The sequence below is a fragment of the Pyxicephalus adspersus genome, chromosome 8 (genome assembly GCF_032062135.1).
Source record: "Pyxicephalus adspersus chromosome 8, UCB_Pads_2.0, whole genome shotgun sequence".
NCBI lineage: Eukaryota > Metazoa > Chordata > Amphibia > Anura > Pyxicephalidae > Pyxicephalus > Pyxicephalus adspersus.
Window position 1 is genome coordinate 64377991 of NC_092865.1, and position 14359 is coordinate 64392349.

General features: G+C 38.3%; 1 protein-coding gene across 3 annotated transcripts in view; it reads left to right on the plus strand.

Moving 5' to 3' along the window:
- Nucleotides 1-1223: 1223 nt before the first annotated feature.
- Nucleotides 1224-14359, plus strand: part of SUSD3 (sushi domain containing 3) — a 75932-nt gene continuing 62796 nt past the window's right edge. For all 3 annotated transcript variants that reach the window (XM_072420964.1, XM_072420966.1, XM_072420965.1), the window contains exon 1: nt 1224-1554. Coding sequence is in view for 1 of the 3 variants with exons in the window: in XM_072420965.1 (XP_072277066.1) it covers nt 1470-1554 (85 nt within the window). In the remaining 2 variants the exon portion in view is untranslated. The remainder of the gene's footprint in view (nt 1555-14359) is intronic.

The following is a 14359-nucleotide window of genomic DNA, read 5'->3' on the forward strand; positions in this document are numbered from 1 at the left end:
CATAATATTACCAACTGTGAATAGGGACGGAAGTTTGAATAAAAACGACATACATATACATCCTTAAAACCCGGAAGTTCTCCACATATATTCAGCTCCTTTAACATCTTATTTCAAACCACATGGTCATGCAGGGACTTATGATAGAACAGAATGGTATTTAGACACATGGGCTCCCTGGATCTCCTTCCAGGAAATAGCAGACTATAAGAATTTAATTGATTACCAAGCAGTGTAATAATTCAAGCTTAACAGTAGTGATATATATTACTAGAGTTTTCCGGATAACTATTCTCTTTATTTTAACATATTAGACAAGTATATTGTTACCTGTTTTTATTATGTTTTGTATCTGATTTTGTTTATTGTTGTTGTTGTAAAATACATAAAAATAAAGTGTTATAAAAAAAAACACATGGTCAAACACCATATATGTTTATGTTCTCTATACCCTAAGGAAGCCTCTATAGGCGAAACACGTCGGGAAATAAAGAGACAAATGATCATGTTGTACATGTGAAGATTTGTTTATAAAAATATGGAAATGTAATATATGTTAGTACCAGGAGCACTATGTCTGGAGTGTGAACTAGCATAGTAGTGTTGGAATTTAGTCTTTCTTTATCAGTAGATGTTACCTTTAAACATATGAAAAATATGAAAAAAGCTTGCTTTCTCTTTCGCCTTCATATATAAATTTGGTAACTAAAGCACATCTATATTTCCCATCTCCGAAACTTAGGAGCATCTTGAAATTAAATCACAACTCCAAAACAACTTTATTTTCAAAACACATTGATATTATTCCATCGCAGCACCCAGTTGGAGAAATCCTTATTTACCATAAAGATATTAAGCTCCCAGCATGTTTCCCCTTGCCCATCATCATTCACAGGCTGCTGATAAACTGCCACCCAGCAAAAACCTGTGCAGGAGACTGGCAGTGTAACCTTTTATTGTTCATGCTGCAGACTCCCTATACAGCTTGATAAATGAGATTCTTTCCACTTGTGTAATGAAAGAGAAAGAAGTGTCTTCCCCATCTGTAAACCCAGTCTCACAATCCTCAGATGAAGAATGTTTGATTTACACACACTGGTCCCTCTGGCAGATATGATGAGGCATCAAAAGCCAGTCCAGTGTGCGTTCTTCTGACTGGCCTGTAGAGGGCGCACGAGAGCACAGCTCCCTGCAGCAGATATAACACAGTGCATGCACAGCTTTTAGCTTACAGACCTCCAGACTTCAGCAAATATTTCACTCCTTTAAACTGTTTCTGTTCATTGCAGATTAGAGATTAATGAGATAGCAGGACGTGATCTGGGCCAGTTTGTCCCTTCAGTCATTATGCCTTTAGAAGATTGATGCTTCATTAAACCTCTTACAGGAGCCAGGGCAGGCAGACTGGCACAGTGCAATTCTTACCTGCTCTCTCCCCTTCCTATGTATCCCTGCTATTGAATGAGGACATGCAGCCAGCTACAGCTTCAGTACTGGATCTGTCAAGGACTGTTCTGATCACAGAGGAGAAAAATAATTCCTACAACAGCACAGGTAAGACTCTCATCAGTGCCATGCATGTGCCATGCCATGCCACCCCCCTATGGAATTTGTTCTAGCTTACCATATGGTTGATTATACCCTGAAATAAGTGCCACTTGTTAGTTTGTACACTTTGTGCATCTAGTGGAATAATGAGTTACATTGTATCTTTAATCCCTTTGCATGTACTGGAGGTGGTAATAATATAATTAGCACATAAGCTTTTAATACTGCTTTAGTCTCCTAATTAGATACAGTACTATGCATTTTTCTTGCACTTTAATGATTGCATTATAATACAGGTATTTCTGGAATAAAGTACTTGATTCTTGTAGTGTGGTCCCAGAAGTCCAGAATCCATGCAATCTGCTTAGAGAAGACTTTTGTCTCCAATATATTTCCCTATGGGTTTGATAGGATCTATTCCATCTCCATACTGACAGTTCACTTCCAGTCTTTTAAATAACAATACAAAGAGAACAAGTGCAGAGAGACTCTATCAGTAATGAACCCATGCTTTTCACACATGAGGTTAATGAAAAATCTGTACAGAGTAATTAGGAGAAGTTATACTGTTAAAAAGGCTTTAATGAACTTGGATTTTCTTGTGATTTTTTTTATGTCTTGTACCTGAATTGTACTTGCTTATAATATCTGGTTGCCATAGCTACTGGCTATAAATTAGTATATATTTAATGTGGTCATGCTTTCATCTATACCAGCCTTTTTAACCAGGGTTCTGCTGGTTCCCCAGGGGTCCATCAGAGCTGTGGCTGCATAGTTCCGGGTATAATAATACTTGGCAGAGCCACATGCATGACACTAACGTTTTTATATATATATATATATCTATATATTGGCATTATTGCCACCACCAAAAGGGGATGTCTTGGCACTGACCAACAATCAATTGGCATTTCCCATTCATTTATATTAGTAGGGGTTCCTGAGACATGAAACATTTTTTGGGGGGTAAAGAGATTGAGAAACGCCGGTCTATATATAGCAGCTTGATAGTTCTCTATTAGCCAAGACTTTTGGTGGAAGACTGGTTAAATGAATTGTGAAAAAAGAATTGTTGGTGTATGAAATACCTGCATGCCTTGACACAAAAGGAAAATATTGGGAAAAGCACACTGGTAGAATTGCCACACTGCCGTTAGGGGTCCTTTAAAGTAATATTTTGGTTTTTGATGGTAGATGCTGAGGAGCTAAAGAAGAGTTCGTTGGCGTCTGTGGATATCAGTACTTAGGTTACTTGGTCCTTATAGTCACCAATGATTTAATGTTTATATTACAATATGGAGAAGGTAACAGGATAAGCTGGAACATGGTAGGTCCACAACCTTTCTTATATGGACAGGAAGTGAGTTAAGAGATATAGCTGTTGAGGTATCCAAGCCAGTGGTTTTCGGACCTACGGACCACTAAATAAACGGGGAGCAGTGTTAAAGGTGAAGAAACTTCCCACAGAGTGATATCATGATGCCAGAACCCACCCATTCTCTCATCTCAGGCTCAGACACAACTCACCCACCACCCAAAGCCTGCAATCCATACAAAAGACATGGTCCATGGCTCTAGCCGGTGCGCCCCCCCCCCCCGCGGGGTCCTCCTGAAGCCGCTGAGGGCGCACCTTCCAGAGCTGCCGACCACTGATCCAAGGTACCTTAGAAGCCAAGGGCTGACACATCCTATCCAGTCAAACCAAAAACCTAAAATTTATTTCCAGTTAGGCTGACCCACTAACTATAGTGGTTTAAATGTTCAACTAGCTAGGGGATGATTGTTACGAGATATGGCCAACAATTAGGTGACCATGTGTCAACCTGACCCCTGGAGATAGCATTGGGCTGTCTGGGAAAGAGTTCACTTTTTGACATTGAACTCACGTACTCCTTATTCTTTGGAGATGCTGACGTCAGGGATGTTTGTATTGGCTATGAACTGGGGAAGCAGTCATGCATGTTTGTTACTTTTGTTAGAACCTTGGATGTTCAAATTGGGTAGCATCATTAAATATCAGGTAACTGATACTGAAAGCTAGGAACACACATGAGTGCACGTTCATGCTTTACCGCAATGCTATTTACAGTCCTGTGGTACATTTTGCTTGAGGACTTGTGGAAATGAAGTGGTTATGCTACAAAACAAATGTATGGTATTCTCTTCCATCATTGACTACCCTACCTGTGTCCATACTTTTGGATCACAAGTCACAGTACTACTATTTTACCTATAGGTATATTTTACCTTACCTATGAAGGTCAAACTCTTGGGAAACTTTAACAACTGAGGTTTACGTTTTAGCATAAAGCAAAAGCTGTAGGCAAGATGTAAAATGGGGCAATAAAAGCCAGCTAGAGAAGAATCACGCCTGTGGTGATTTTTTAGGAAAAGTTTTTTTAGGAAAAGTTTAAGTGTATCTCTATTTAGATTGAAATTGGGTCAACTTCCCTTCATTTTTGCCATAGGACTTCTTCAATTATTTCTTTTTATAAAGCATACAGGATAGTAACTAGCCAAAATAGTGAAAACTATTTAATGTACAGCGCTGCATAACATGTTGGCATTATATAAATCCTGTTTTTTATTATTATTATTATTGTTGATATTATTATTATCATTAATAATAATAATAGTGGCACATGGCAGTCAAAATGAATTTGTCATATAAAGTAAATATGGGACTAAGCAACTGTTTCAAATTATATCCTCGAATTTGCTTTGAAATGTATTTCTTACATTTCTAAAGGAAATAAACCCAAGATTTTTCAATGTTTATTTGGACTATCTGTTTCGCATTCCCAGTTTTAGTTCCTTGACTAACAAGTACTGATTTATGCTGCTGATCAAGGTGTGTACAATAAAAAAGAAGAGTCTAGATTTAGTCCTCACGGGCTGTGGTCCTCATATAAGTAATTTGGAGAAGGTTAACTCAAGGCCTGGCATGTGCGTATTTGAAGCTACTTGAGCTATTGAGGTCTATAAAACAGGCTTTTTCTAAGTCATATAATTAGCCTGGTAAACAAATAACCGTTGGACCTGAGCCACAGCTGTTGGTAGTAACTACAGTCTAAAAATATCTAAATTCAGTTTCCGTCCAGGAATCTTGTGCTTAATACTCCCTGATAAAGGCTTTCTTAACACAAGACTAAATTCACAAAGCTAACACACCAAGTTAAGGATCCTCATCTTTTATAAAAAATAAATGTAATGAGATTTAAAATTTACAGCCACATGACTATGTTCAATCAATCAATCATTCAATCAGCCATTCAGAATTGATATTCTACCTAGCTGAAACTGAATCTGGTTGGTTTACGGAGATGATTGTACTCCGCACATTATCCTTGCTTTTTGCATTGCAATCACAAGCCTAGTTTTTATTGTATGCACTTCAGAAGAGAATTTCTAATAAATTAAAAGGTATGGAAATATGTTTTTTATGGATGTTCTTGTATTTTTATGACATTTTCATACATCTCCATTATTCAGCATTCAAGCACCTGCGGAATAATATTTGTAAATATAATTTTAAAAATGATTGCATATTTGCATTATATGAAGATATGTTTGGTATTTTCTTTTTAAAGTGTTTCCACTTTTCCTATAATGTATCCAATCTCCCATTTTTTTAGTAGCTAACATTCAGTTCCAATGTACTGGCACTGAAATATCTGTAAATGTCCATGCCCAGATAATCCGATCAGCTAGCCAACAGGACCTCAGCACTGGGCACAGTGGGCAGATATTTTTGTGTCCAGTTCTGCTTTAAAGTAGCATTTTGTTCCCAGCATGTTTAAACTAAAAAAAAAAAATCCAATTTTAGCATTTTTTAAAAAAAAAACTTTCCTTTAAAACATTTAGATTTTTCCCTAAAATTAAGAGGCGATTTTGTATCAGATAAAGCCAGTGATTTATAAGAATTGTAAGGTGAAGTGTAAGAGGTGAATAGAGGCAGGGGAAGACATAAAGAGGTGCAAAGTGAGCCATAGGACCTGATATATTAAAGCTCTGCAAGGCTGGAGGAGAAACACTTTAATGAATGAACCTGGGTGATCCAGCCAATGTGGAATAGATCTTGTCCAGAATTGTAAACATTTGCTAACAAATAGCAAATTACTTTTAAGAAATTCATTCCAAGTTTGCAGCTTCACTGATGAAAGTGTTCAGCCTTCTTTTCTCCAGCCTTAGGGAGCTTTCATAAATCAGGCCCATTGCATTAGGGCCCCAGACCCTCCCCAGCTAAAAGGTGCCTCCAGAGTTTAGTGTGGTGGATCCCCAAGTCACTTTAGCACAGGGACCTGCTGTTGGCTATGCTTGGCACTAAATAGAGTTGAATTAAATTTGTAGCTAGTAATTTGATTTATTTTCATAAGTGATCGATAACTAAATACTACATACGCAAGCTAGATCAGCCGTTGCCAACCGGTGGTCTGCGGGAAACTTTGCTGGTCCGTGGCTCTTGCCAGTGCCCCCCCCCCCCCCCCGAGCGTGGTTAGGAGAAAGACCTCCCTGGAGGTACACACCGGCCAGAGTTGCGAACACGTCCCAGTACAAGTCCCAGGTGCAGGGTAGTGGGCGGGCAACCCACCCGGGCAACCCACCCACCACCCGCCCACTCCCCCATCGCAGGCTCAGATCTGTAACGTGACGTCCCTTTGATTGACATCCGGATCCCCGCGCATGCACAGTCCGGAGCCGATGATTTTAGTGGTCCGCGGAACGAAAAAGGTTGTAACCACTGAGCTCTTCTTCTCATTTCATCTCATTTCATTTTAGGTGAAAATCTAGCTTGTGTACTTTGGCCTCCAACATCATTTAGCATTCTGCCATGGCGGATCACTAAAATGACTGGGAATGACCGTCAGCTTGCCTCTCACCTGTGCGTCCTCTATGTTGAGCTGAACTGTATTTCGTTTTAGCACCATTGGACAATATCACAAAAACTAGTTTCCAATGACAGATATTGTGTACATGTCTAAGCTAGTGGTTGTCGGTTCTAGCCTATAGTTATTAATGAGTAGCACTTGGTGACTGTCTATGACCATGTGAACACAAACTGCCACTAAAACATAATCTTTGAGCGATGAAACTGCAAACTGCTATAAAATAAAAACAAGAAACAAAACAGAATTGCTGCAAATTGCCTGTGTGACATGGTCCTAATATTTTATTCTGAAACATAGTCAAACATAAATTGGACACAATATTCCTAGAATTCTCCTTGCCCAGCATTGCTATTTCTAGCACTTGATTTACATAGCGATTGTCAGATGTATCAGGCTGATGACATGTGTCACATTGACTTTCTATGCTTTTGCTGATTTTTAAGTATCAAATGTATACATGGAAATCCCCTCGTGAACACTTGACTCTTGAGGTATAACAGAATATCTTTGTATAATTCATGAAGATAGTTTTGATAAGCAACATTGAGGATCTATTCTTCAACCAGACCATGAAAACACTTTTGTTATGCAGCTGTGCTTAAAATTCTCATGTTGCAGATCTCATGTGGGAAATACATAGGTCAGAAGCCATCTGGAATTATAGATAAGCATGGCTGTGAACAGATACATGTGATACACTAGCATACACACAAAAGTGGGAGCTCTGCAGAGATCTGTTACAAGCAAAGTGTTTTATTAACCTTTTGTGATATTTCAACAGTGTCTCTGCCACCCAGCCAAGCCTTGCTCTTCTGTTACAAGGAACAATCCATCATGTTTCTCATTACGCTGCAATACACAGCAAAATATATTTTAAGAAACATTACGCTGCAATACACAGCAAAATATATTTTAAGAAACATGAGCTTTCTTTGTATCTTCCTTCTAGTTTTTCCAGAAAAGGAAATGTCTGAATCTGATATTGTAAGGCAGAACAGTAAAATACAAACTTGCAGTATAATTTATTGACCAAGCTTGGAATATGATCTCTGTGACCATGGGGAATTGTCATATTTTGCCGGTGGCCATGGTTGAACTGTAGATGAAGTTCATGCAGTGTCTATAGGAATGCTAACCTCTTGCCCATTATAGTTTTCATTAATAGGTGGATACTAGCAGGCATGGTATAGCTGTCAGGTTGTGTATATCTTGAGCGACGGAGAGGGCAAACTCCAGGCAGAAGAGGCCAACATAATGCAGCTCTATATTCAGGAATACACCAAATGTATTTTGCTTAAATGCAACTAATGTACGTTTTAGAATTTTACCTGGCATCAGCATTTTGCATTCCCTGCACAGCAATGCTCAAGCCAGGAGAAACAAAGAAATTGTTAAGCTATTTTAAATTTATTGTTTTAGGGTCTCAATTTGAACTTTACAGTTTAGTGCACTCCATTTATGTGTGCTCTGTTAGGTCAGCCTGATCGTTTTAATAGTGCATTACAATGTTGTGATGTGCTGCGGAAAATGGCATTAAAAGGTGCATTCCTTCAGTGTGCCATGAGAACGGCTCTGCAACTCAATACCAGGTACAGGTAATGCTGGCCTAAGGCTGAGCTCTAGAGCTCACAGATTCATGTATTCATTAAAAAATATTTAAATAATTTTGCATATAATGATTTTAAGTACCACAGTCTGTCTTGGCATCAGCCTTTCATACTTATTAATAGTTTTATATTTATATTATATTATTATATTATATTATTATTATATTATATATTTATATAGCACCAGTAAATAAAGTTAATAAATTCTATAGTCATGTCATTAGCTGTCTTGCAAAGGAACTCACAATCTAATGTCCCTATCATAGTCATATGTCATTACTGCAATCCAATGTCAATTTGGGAGGATGCCAATTAACCTAACTGCATGTTTTTGGAATGTGGGAGGAAACCAGAGTATCCGGGGAAAACCACTTAAACACGGGGAGAACCTGCAAACTCCATGCAGATAGTGTCCTGGCCGAAAATCAAACCTGATCGCTGCAAAGTCCAGAGTGCTAACCACTGAGCCACCATGCTGCCCCATTTATTATACTAAACAGTAGACGAAGAAATCAAGCATTGATATGGCTCTTCGGCAATCATGTGCTGATATGGAACCAGATACCAGAGTACAACCAGTTAAAATTATCAATATCTCCCAGATACCAATTACCTGATCGACCAGCCTCTTCGGTTTCCTAATCGATGCCACCCATCCTGACCACCAATAGTGTATTTAGAAGGTTCAGCTGTAATTTGAAATATTTTATCAGTATATGTTGTCATTTTTCTTTAGTTTGTGGCTCCATTGATACACAATAATTGCCTGGCCCCTGCACTCACTGCCCCATGTATGTCTTTGGATTGACATGAGAATGTTTAATGAAAGAGAGCTCTGTAACAACCATTCACTATTCTTTCACTTGATTCTCTTTTAAACCCAACTATCTACAATGCTGGCAATGAACAATATTTGGACAGCATTTGTAGGCAGAACGTGTTTATTTGAAGAACCTCACAAAGATAAGAGATACATTAGTTGTCTGAACATGCAGATTCAGCAGTTTTGGACAACAATGTGATTGTCTACTGGGTAGAACTTTCCTTTGAGTATTGCCTCTGGAGAGGATCTGTCATGCCTGACATTTTAGGTTAATACTGTATTGTTCTTTTATATTGTATTGATATATTGTGATGGTTCCCATGGACATTAGATGTTCTCTGTGATGGCGGAAACAATGAATGTCAAACTAGCTGTCTCTGAGGTTTGGTGACTATTTCAAACACTGCTAACTGTTGGCTTAAGGCCCATTTACACCCGTGTGTTGCAGCAATGAATGCGTATTTAATATGTAGCGTGTTAAGCTTTACAATTTTATTAGTTTGCTGAAGCCTTTCAAATGCATTCACACCAGACTTGTAACACTGTTTTATTATGGCGCACCATAACACACAGATGGTTTACTTTTTTAAAAAGCTATAATATACTGTACATACCTGAATATAAAGTGATCCTATTGTAAAAAATATAGCTATTGTTTCTGATAAAAACAGAAAAACTACAATGGCTCAAGCAAAAACCTGGATCACAAAATGTGGCCATCACTGCTAACATTAAAAACAAGAATCAATAAAAGTGCTAATAAAATGACATTAAAGAAATACAACCATGGTTTGTTATTTTTAAAACATTTATGTTAATGAGGGAAAAATTTAATCACATGGTTTAAGTCTGTTCCCCTTTTCTTACTTTTGAAATGGGTGTGATGGGTCACTTGCTCTTAGTTGATCTTTTGTGCATGGTTGTTGGCTATAAGTAGACAGTGGTGTGTCATTATGAAAAGTGTGTAACAAACTCTAATAATATTCCTAATTTAATAAAGCCCTCCAAGGCTGGAGAGGATTCACTTTCTACAGTGAAGCTGGGTGATCCAGCAAACCTGGAATGGATTTATTAAAAGTAATCTGCTATTTGTTAGCAAATGTTTTCAATCCTGGACAAGATCCATTCCAGGTTTGCTTGATCACCCAGCTTCACTGACAAAAGTTCATCCTCTCGAGCCTTGGAGAGCTTTCATAAATCAAGCCCAAATCTCAGATAGCAAACATTTGTTACACACCAGGACACAACATCATCTCCTAGTCTGACTTAAATATAAATTACGATTCTTTTTCTAATGGCATTTTTAGGCAAGGTTTATACTCGAGTATATTCTTGAGTAAGTGTGTTCAATTATGTTAATTGCCAAAAAGGATTGGCACTGCAAAATACTGCATTGCACATGATTTCACTTTGACATTACTGTATGCTGGTGTAACCTAAATGTACTTTTTCTGCCAATAGATATTAGGTTCTCCTGGAATATAAGCAATGCTTGATGAATCCTTGAGTCACATACAATTATAAGGATTATTAAGGGCTGGTAATGCCAATGCTGGTTCTCTGGCTTATTTACAGTACACATTATTGGTACTTTCACAATTATCCTATCACAGTGTCAGTTGCAGAGAAAATGCTGTAAATACAGTTTTACTGATAATAAGTTTAACTTGGCATTGCATAGAATCTGTGGCCCTTTAGAGGAATTAAAGCCACATCGGAAGCCTCCTAAAAGGTAACTCATTTCCTGCCGGTGCTCTGTGGGGCTGAGATGTGTTACGTCTATTTGTGAAAGTCATATTTCTGTTTGTGTTACAGATGATAAACCAAGCATATCCTGTGTTCAGTCAGGTCATGGTATTTTCTTGCTCCTCGCAGTATTGTACAGTTTAAACATTACAAAGAGATAATAAATCTGTAAACTGGTGTTTTTTAAAGAAACATGTCTGAGAGTAAGGAAGTATTTTAACCTTGAAAATAATAAAGTCAATGTAAACATTAACAATGACTTCTCTTATTTGCTCTCCTTTGGTCTGGGAAATAAACCTTTGTTTTATATCTGCATTATATGTGAAAAAATGAGCAGTAAACTTAATATTTTTCTCTGTTTGCTTATACTCATCAGTTGGGCTCATCCACAGTGGACCAGGATTTATAATGCTGCAGTGCTATCTATGATTTGTATTATGATCCTCATTACAACATGCTACTGAAAATCATGGTAATGTAGTGTTGGATGTAAATTGCAAAATAAAGAACATTGCAACCACATGCACATCTACAGTGCATTATACCTCCTTAAAGTACATCACAATCCACACATACCTATTCTTAATCCATTGTGTTATACGAGTACAGCAGTATATCTGTCCTGGGAGATTGATAAATAAGTGATCAGGAATGACTGCTGTGCTTTCCTATGGAGAAGAGCACAGGAGGTACTTCCTCACTCATAACCTCATCACACGCACGGCTCCAAGACATTTCTAGAGCTGCCCCAACTTTTTTCCCCTGTTGGAGCAAATTGTACCAGGGGTTTTTGCCTTCTTCTGGACCAACTATGTCTTATAGGGTTTTATATCTGGGATATGTTTATTTCCCTAGTGGTTGAACTTGATGGACTTTTTCAACCTAACCTACTATGTAACATGCACACTTCCTTATGTTTTATCCAAGTGTTCCTCATAAGTGCACCCAGCTCCTAATTTCTATTGAGGATTAAGAAAACACAGAATTTATTATAGTGTGTGGTGTCAACCCTGCCCAGCTGTCTCTTGCTAATCAGTTCAAACCCTCCCACTATCCTCATCACTACAACATAGACACTAATAATTCTCAACACCAAGATAAGAATAGGAGGGCTCTCTGAGATAAACACAGGAAATGTGCACAGGACAGATCTGAATGACTAACTTGAACAATAGATATTTGTGCACTGGTGATGATGTTGCAGGTTGTAAATGAAAATGTTTGTTGCTACACGTTCAATCATAAAAAAGAAAAATTAAAAAGAAATGTTAGGACATACTCTAGAGGGGAAAACGAGATTCAGGGTTATACTGGGGTAATACCTGGGCATATCTTTAACTTTAGTACTAAACTTAGCTATAACTTTGTTTTAATCCTAACCTCATCCATACTTCTAATATACAAGTGTGAAGAATTGGGCAGCAGCACCCTAGCATTCTTGATGATAGTTTTGGTAACCTGAGGTTGCAGACCTTGTGTCCTTTCCAAAATCTACATACCTACAGTAAGAAAAGACACAGTATTTATAAGCAAAACCAGCAAACCTTTATTAAAATCAACAAAACTAACAAGCAAGCATCTAACATATTTGAGGGCTCATTATATAGTCATACTGGACCCAAATAGATTGACCAGTATTCTCCCCAGAATTTTTTTAAGCAGGGTGGGAAGAAGCTGTAGGCGGGTGGAGATTCCTGTATTGTGACCCAACTTTTCAGTAAACACCCAAAAATTGGTTATTGAAAAACGTCGGGTGGTGTGCCCGGCTAAAAGAGTCTGGAGAAAACACTGTTGGAAGGCATGTTTTTCATGGCTTATACTGTCCGCTAGTGTGACAACGCCAACATTTTGTGGACTACCTTTTCAGGGTTTAATTCCCCAGTAATAGGCCTGATATATTATAGTTCTCCAAGGCTGGTGAGGATACACTTTCATCAGTGAAGTTGGGTGATCTAGCAAACCTGGAATGGATTTCTTAAAAGTCGTTTGGTATTTGCTAGCAAATGTTTTTAATCCTGGATGAAATCTATTTCAAGTTTGCTAGATCACCCAGGTTCACTAATGAAAGTGTATTCGCTTCAGCTTTAAACCGTACCTAAACTCAGAATTTTCACTTTACATATAAGGGTAGATAACCCTTTTATGTAGGAGAAAAATTCCGTTTTTGGGGTTTTTTTTAGGTGCAACACCCCTTTTTAAAAAAAAACAAAACAAAACAAAATGGTGCAGCACAGCCCCCTTATTGAATGAGCCCAAAGCCTCCCAGGATACCTACATCAGGCATGCCGAGAGTCTTTTAGTGGCTCCTTCTGTGCATGTCTGAGCATCTCGAGCATGGAGCAAGGAGCCTTTTTGCTCAAAGAGAAAAATTTGCTGATTTCATGTATGCACAATGAGATCAGCAAATTGTTTTTCATCCTACGTCACCCGATCTCACGCCTGGGTCAGGTGACGTAGGATGAAGAACCCGGAAGAGAAGATGATGATGGCGGCTCCGGGGCAGATGCCAGGACGACGCGAGACCCGATGCAGGACCCCCCCCCCATTAAAACTACCCTTTAGGCAACTTACATAGTAAATGTCATTTGATTTACTTTTAGATTAGATCAAAGCTAAATGCAAATAATATAGGGTACACGAAAACATTAGTAAGAATTTGTTGGCCATACAGAACCCGGGTGCCCAATTAGTGAAACCTACTTACTGTTCCCTAATTACATTTTTCTGTCCTGACAATTTACTGCCAGCTCCTTCTTTATATTTCTGCACATCGATCCATGCTGGCACTTGACCAGAGAAAATGGCATTAAGGCAAGTTAATCCTGACAATAAACCGAACACGTGAAATAGCAGCGGCGCCGGGTGGCCTTTACGATGTCTGTTAAATTTTTCACCAGCTAAAGATGCTTTTGTCACTCTCTCAGCTGCGGTTTTAATCTAATATTCATTAGAGTAACTGCCTCATTGTATGAAGATATTTATGCCAATATCTTGTTATCTCAGAAACATTCATTGTCACAGTAAGGTCAGCAAGGGAATGAGCTGCTAGGACATCACTCCGGTAATTTTATTATGCTAAAATTGACCTTTTTAGGTGGTGTGCATGAACAGTTTTATTGCTGTGTACTCCCCTTGTTATGGCTTCTGCTTGGTCATGGTGAAAAATCAAAGATGGGATAGACTGAGCAGTGCTTTGCTAAGAATGCAAAAAATTAACAAAGAAACATTCAATTTCACTGCTAATAAGCTCTACAGTTAGGTGTGCAAAAGATGTTTTGGTTTGGGCATAGATGACCCGAACCTGCCCCCTATTTAGCCACCAGATATGATACTGAAAGAAGAATTTACTGTTTAGAGATTAGAATTATTGCACAGAGCTTTCCTGATTTGCCTGGTTGATCCTCCCCTCATTTTACCAAGAAATAGGAAGGAAGAACTTCACCATGTGTACTCTGCCTATTGGCAGCAACACTGTGGCAGATCGCAGACAGATATCTACTCATCTCACATTCAAAGTGAGATACTGTAACTGTGTCAAGCTTTACTGGCATAAAATCTTCTGATCAAAGCATATTTCAGTTTTCAATGTAGTATTGCAATTAGCTTATTTGTTTATATACTAATTAAAACCTAATTCTTTTCTTTTTATTTAATGGAGATTCACAGGTACAATGTAAAGCTGCGTACACACTTCCAATTTTTATAGTTGGAAATGAACGATGAACGAACGACGAACGACCGATTGG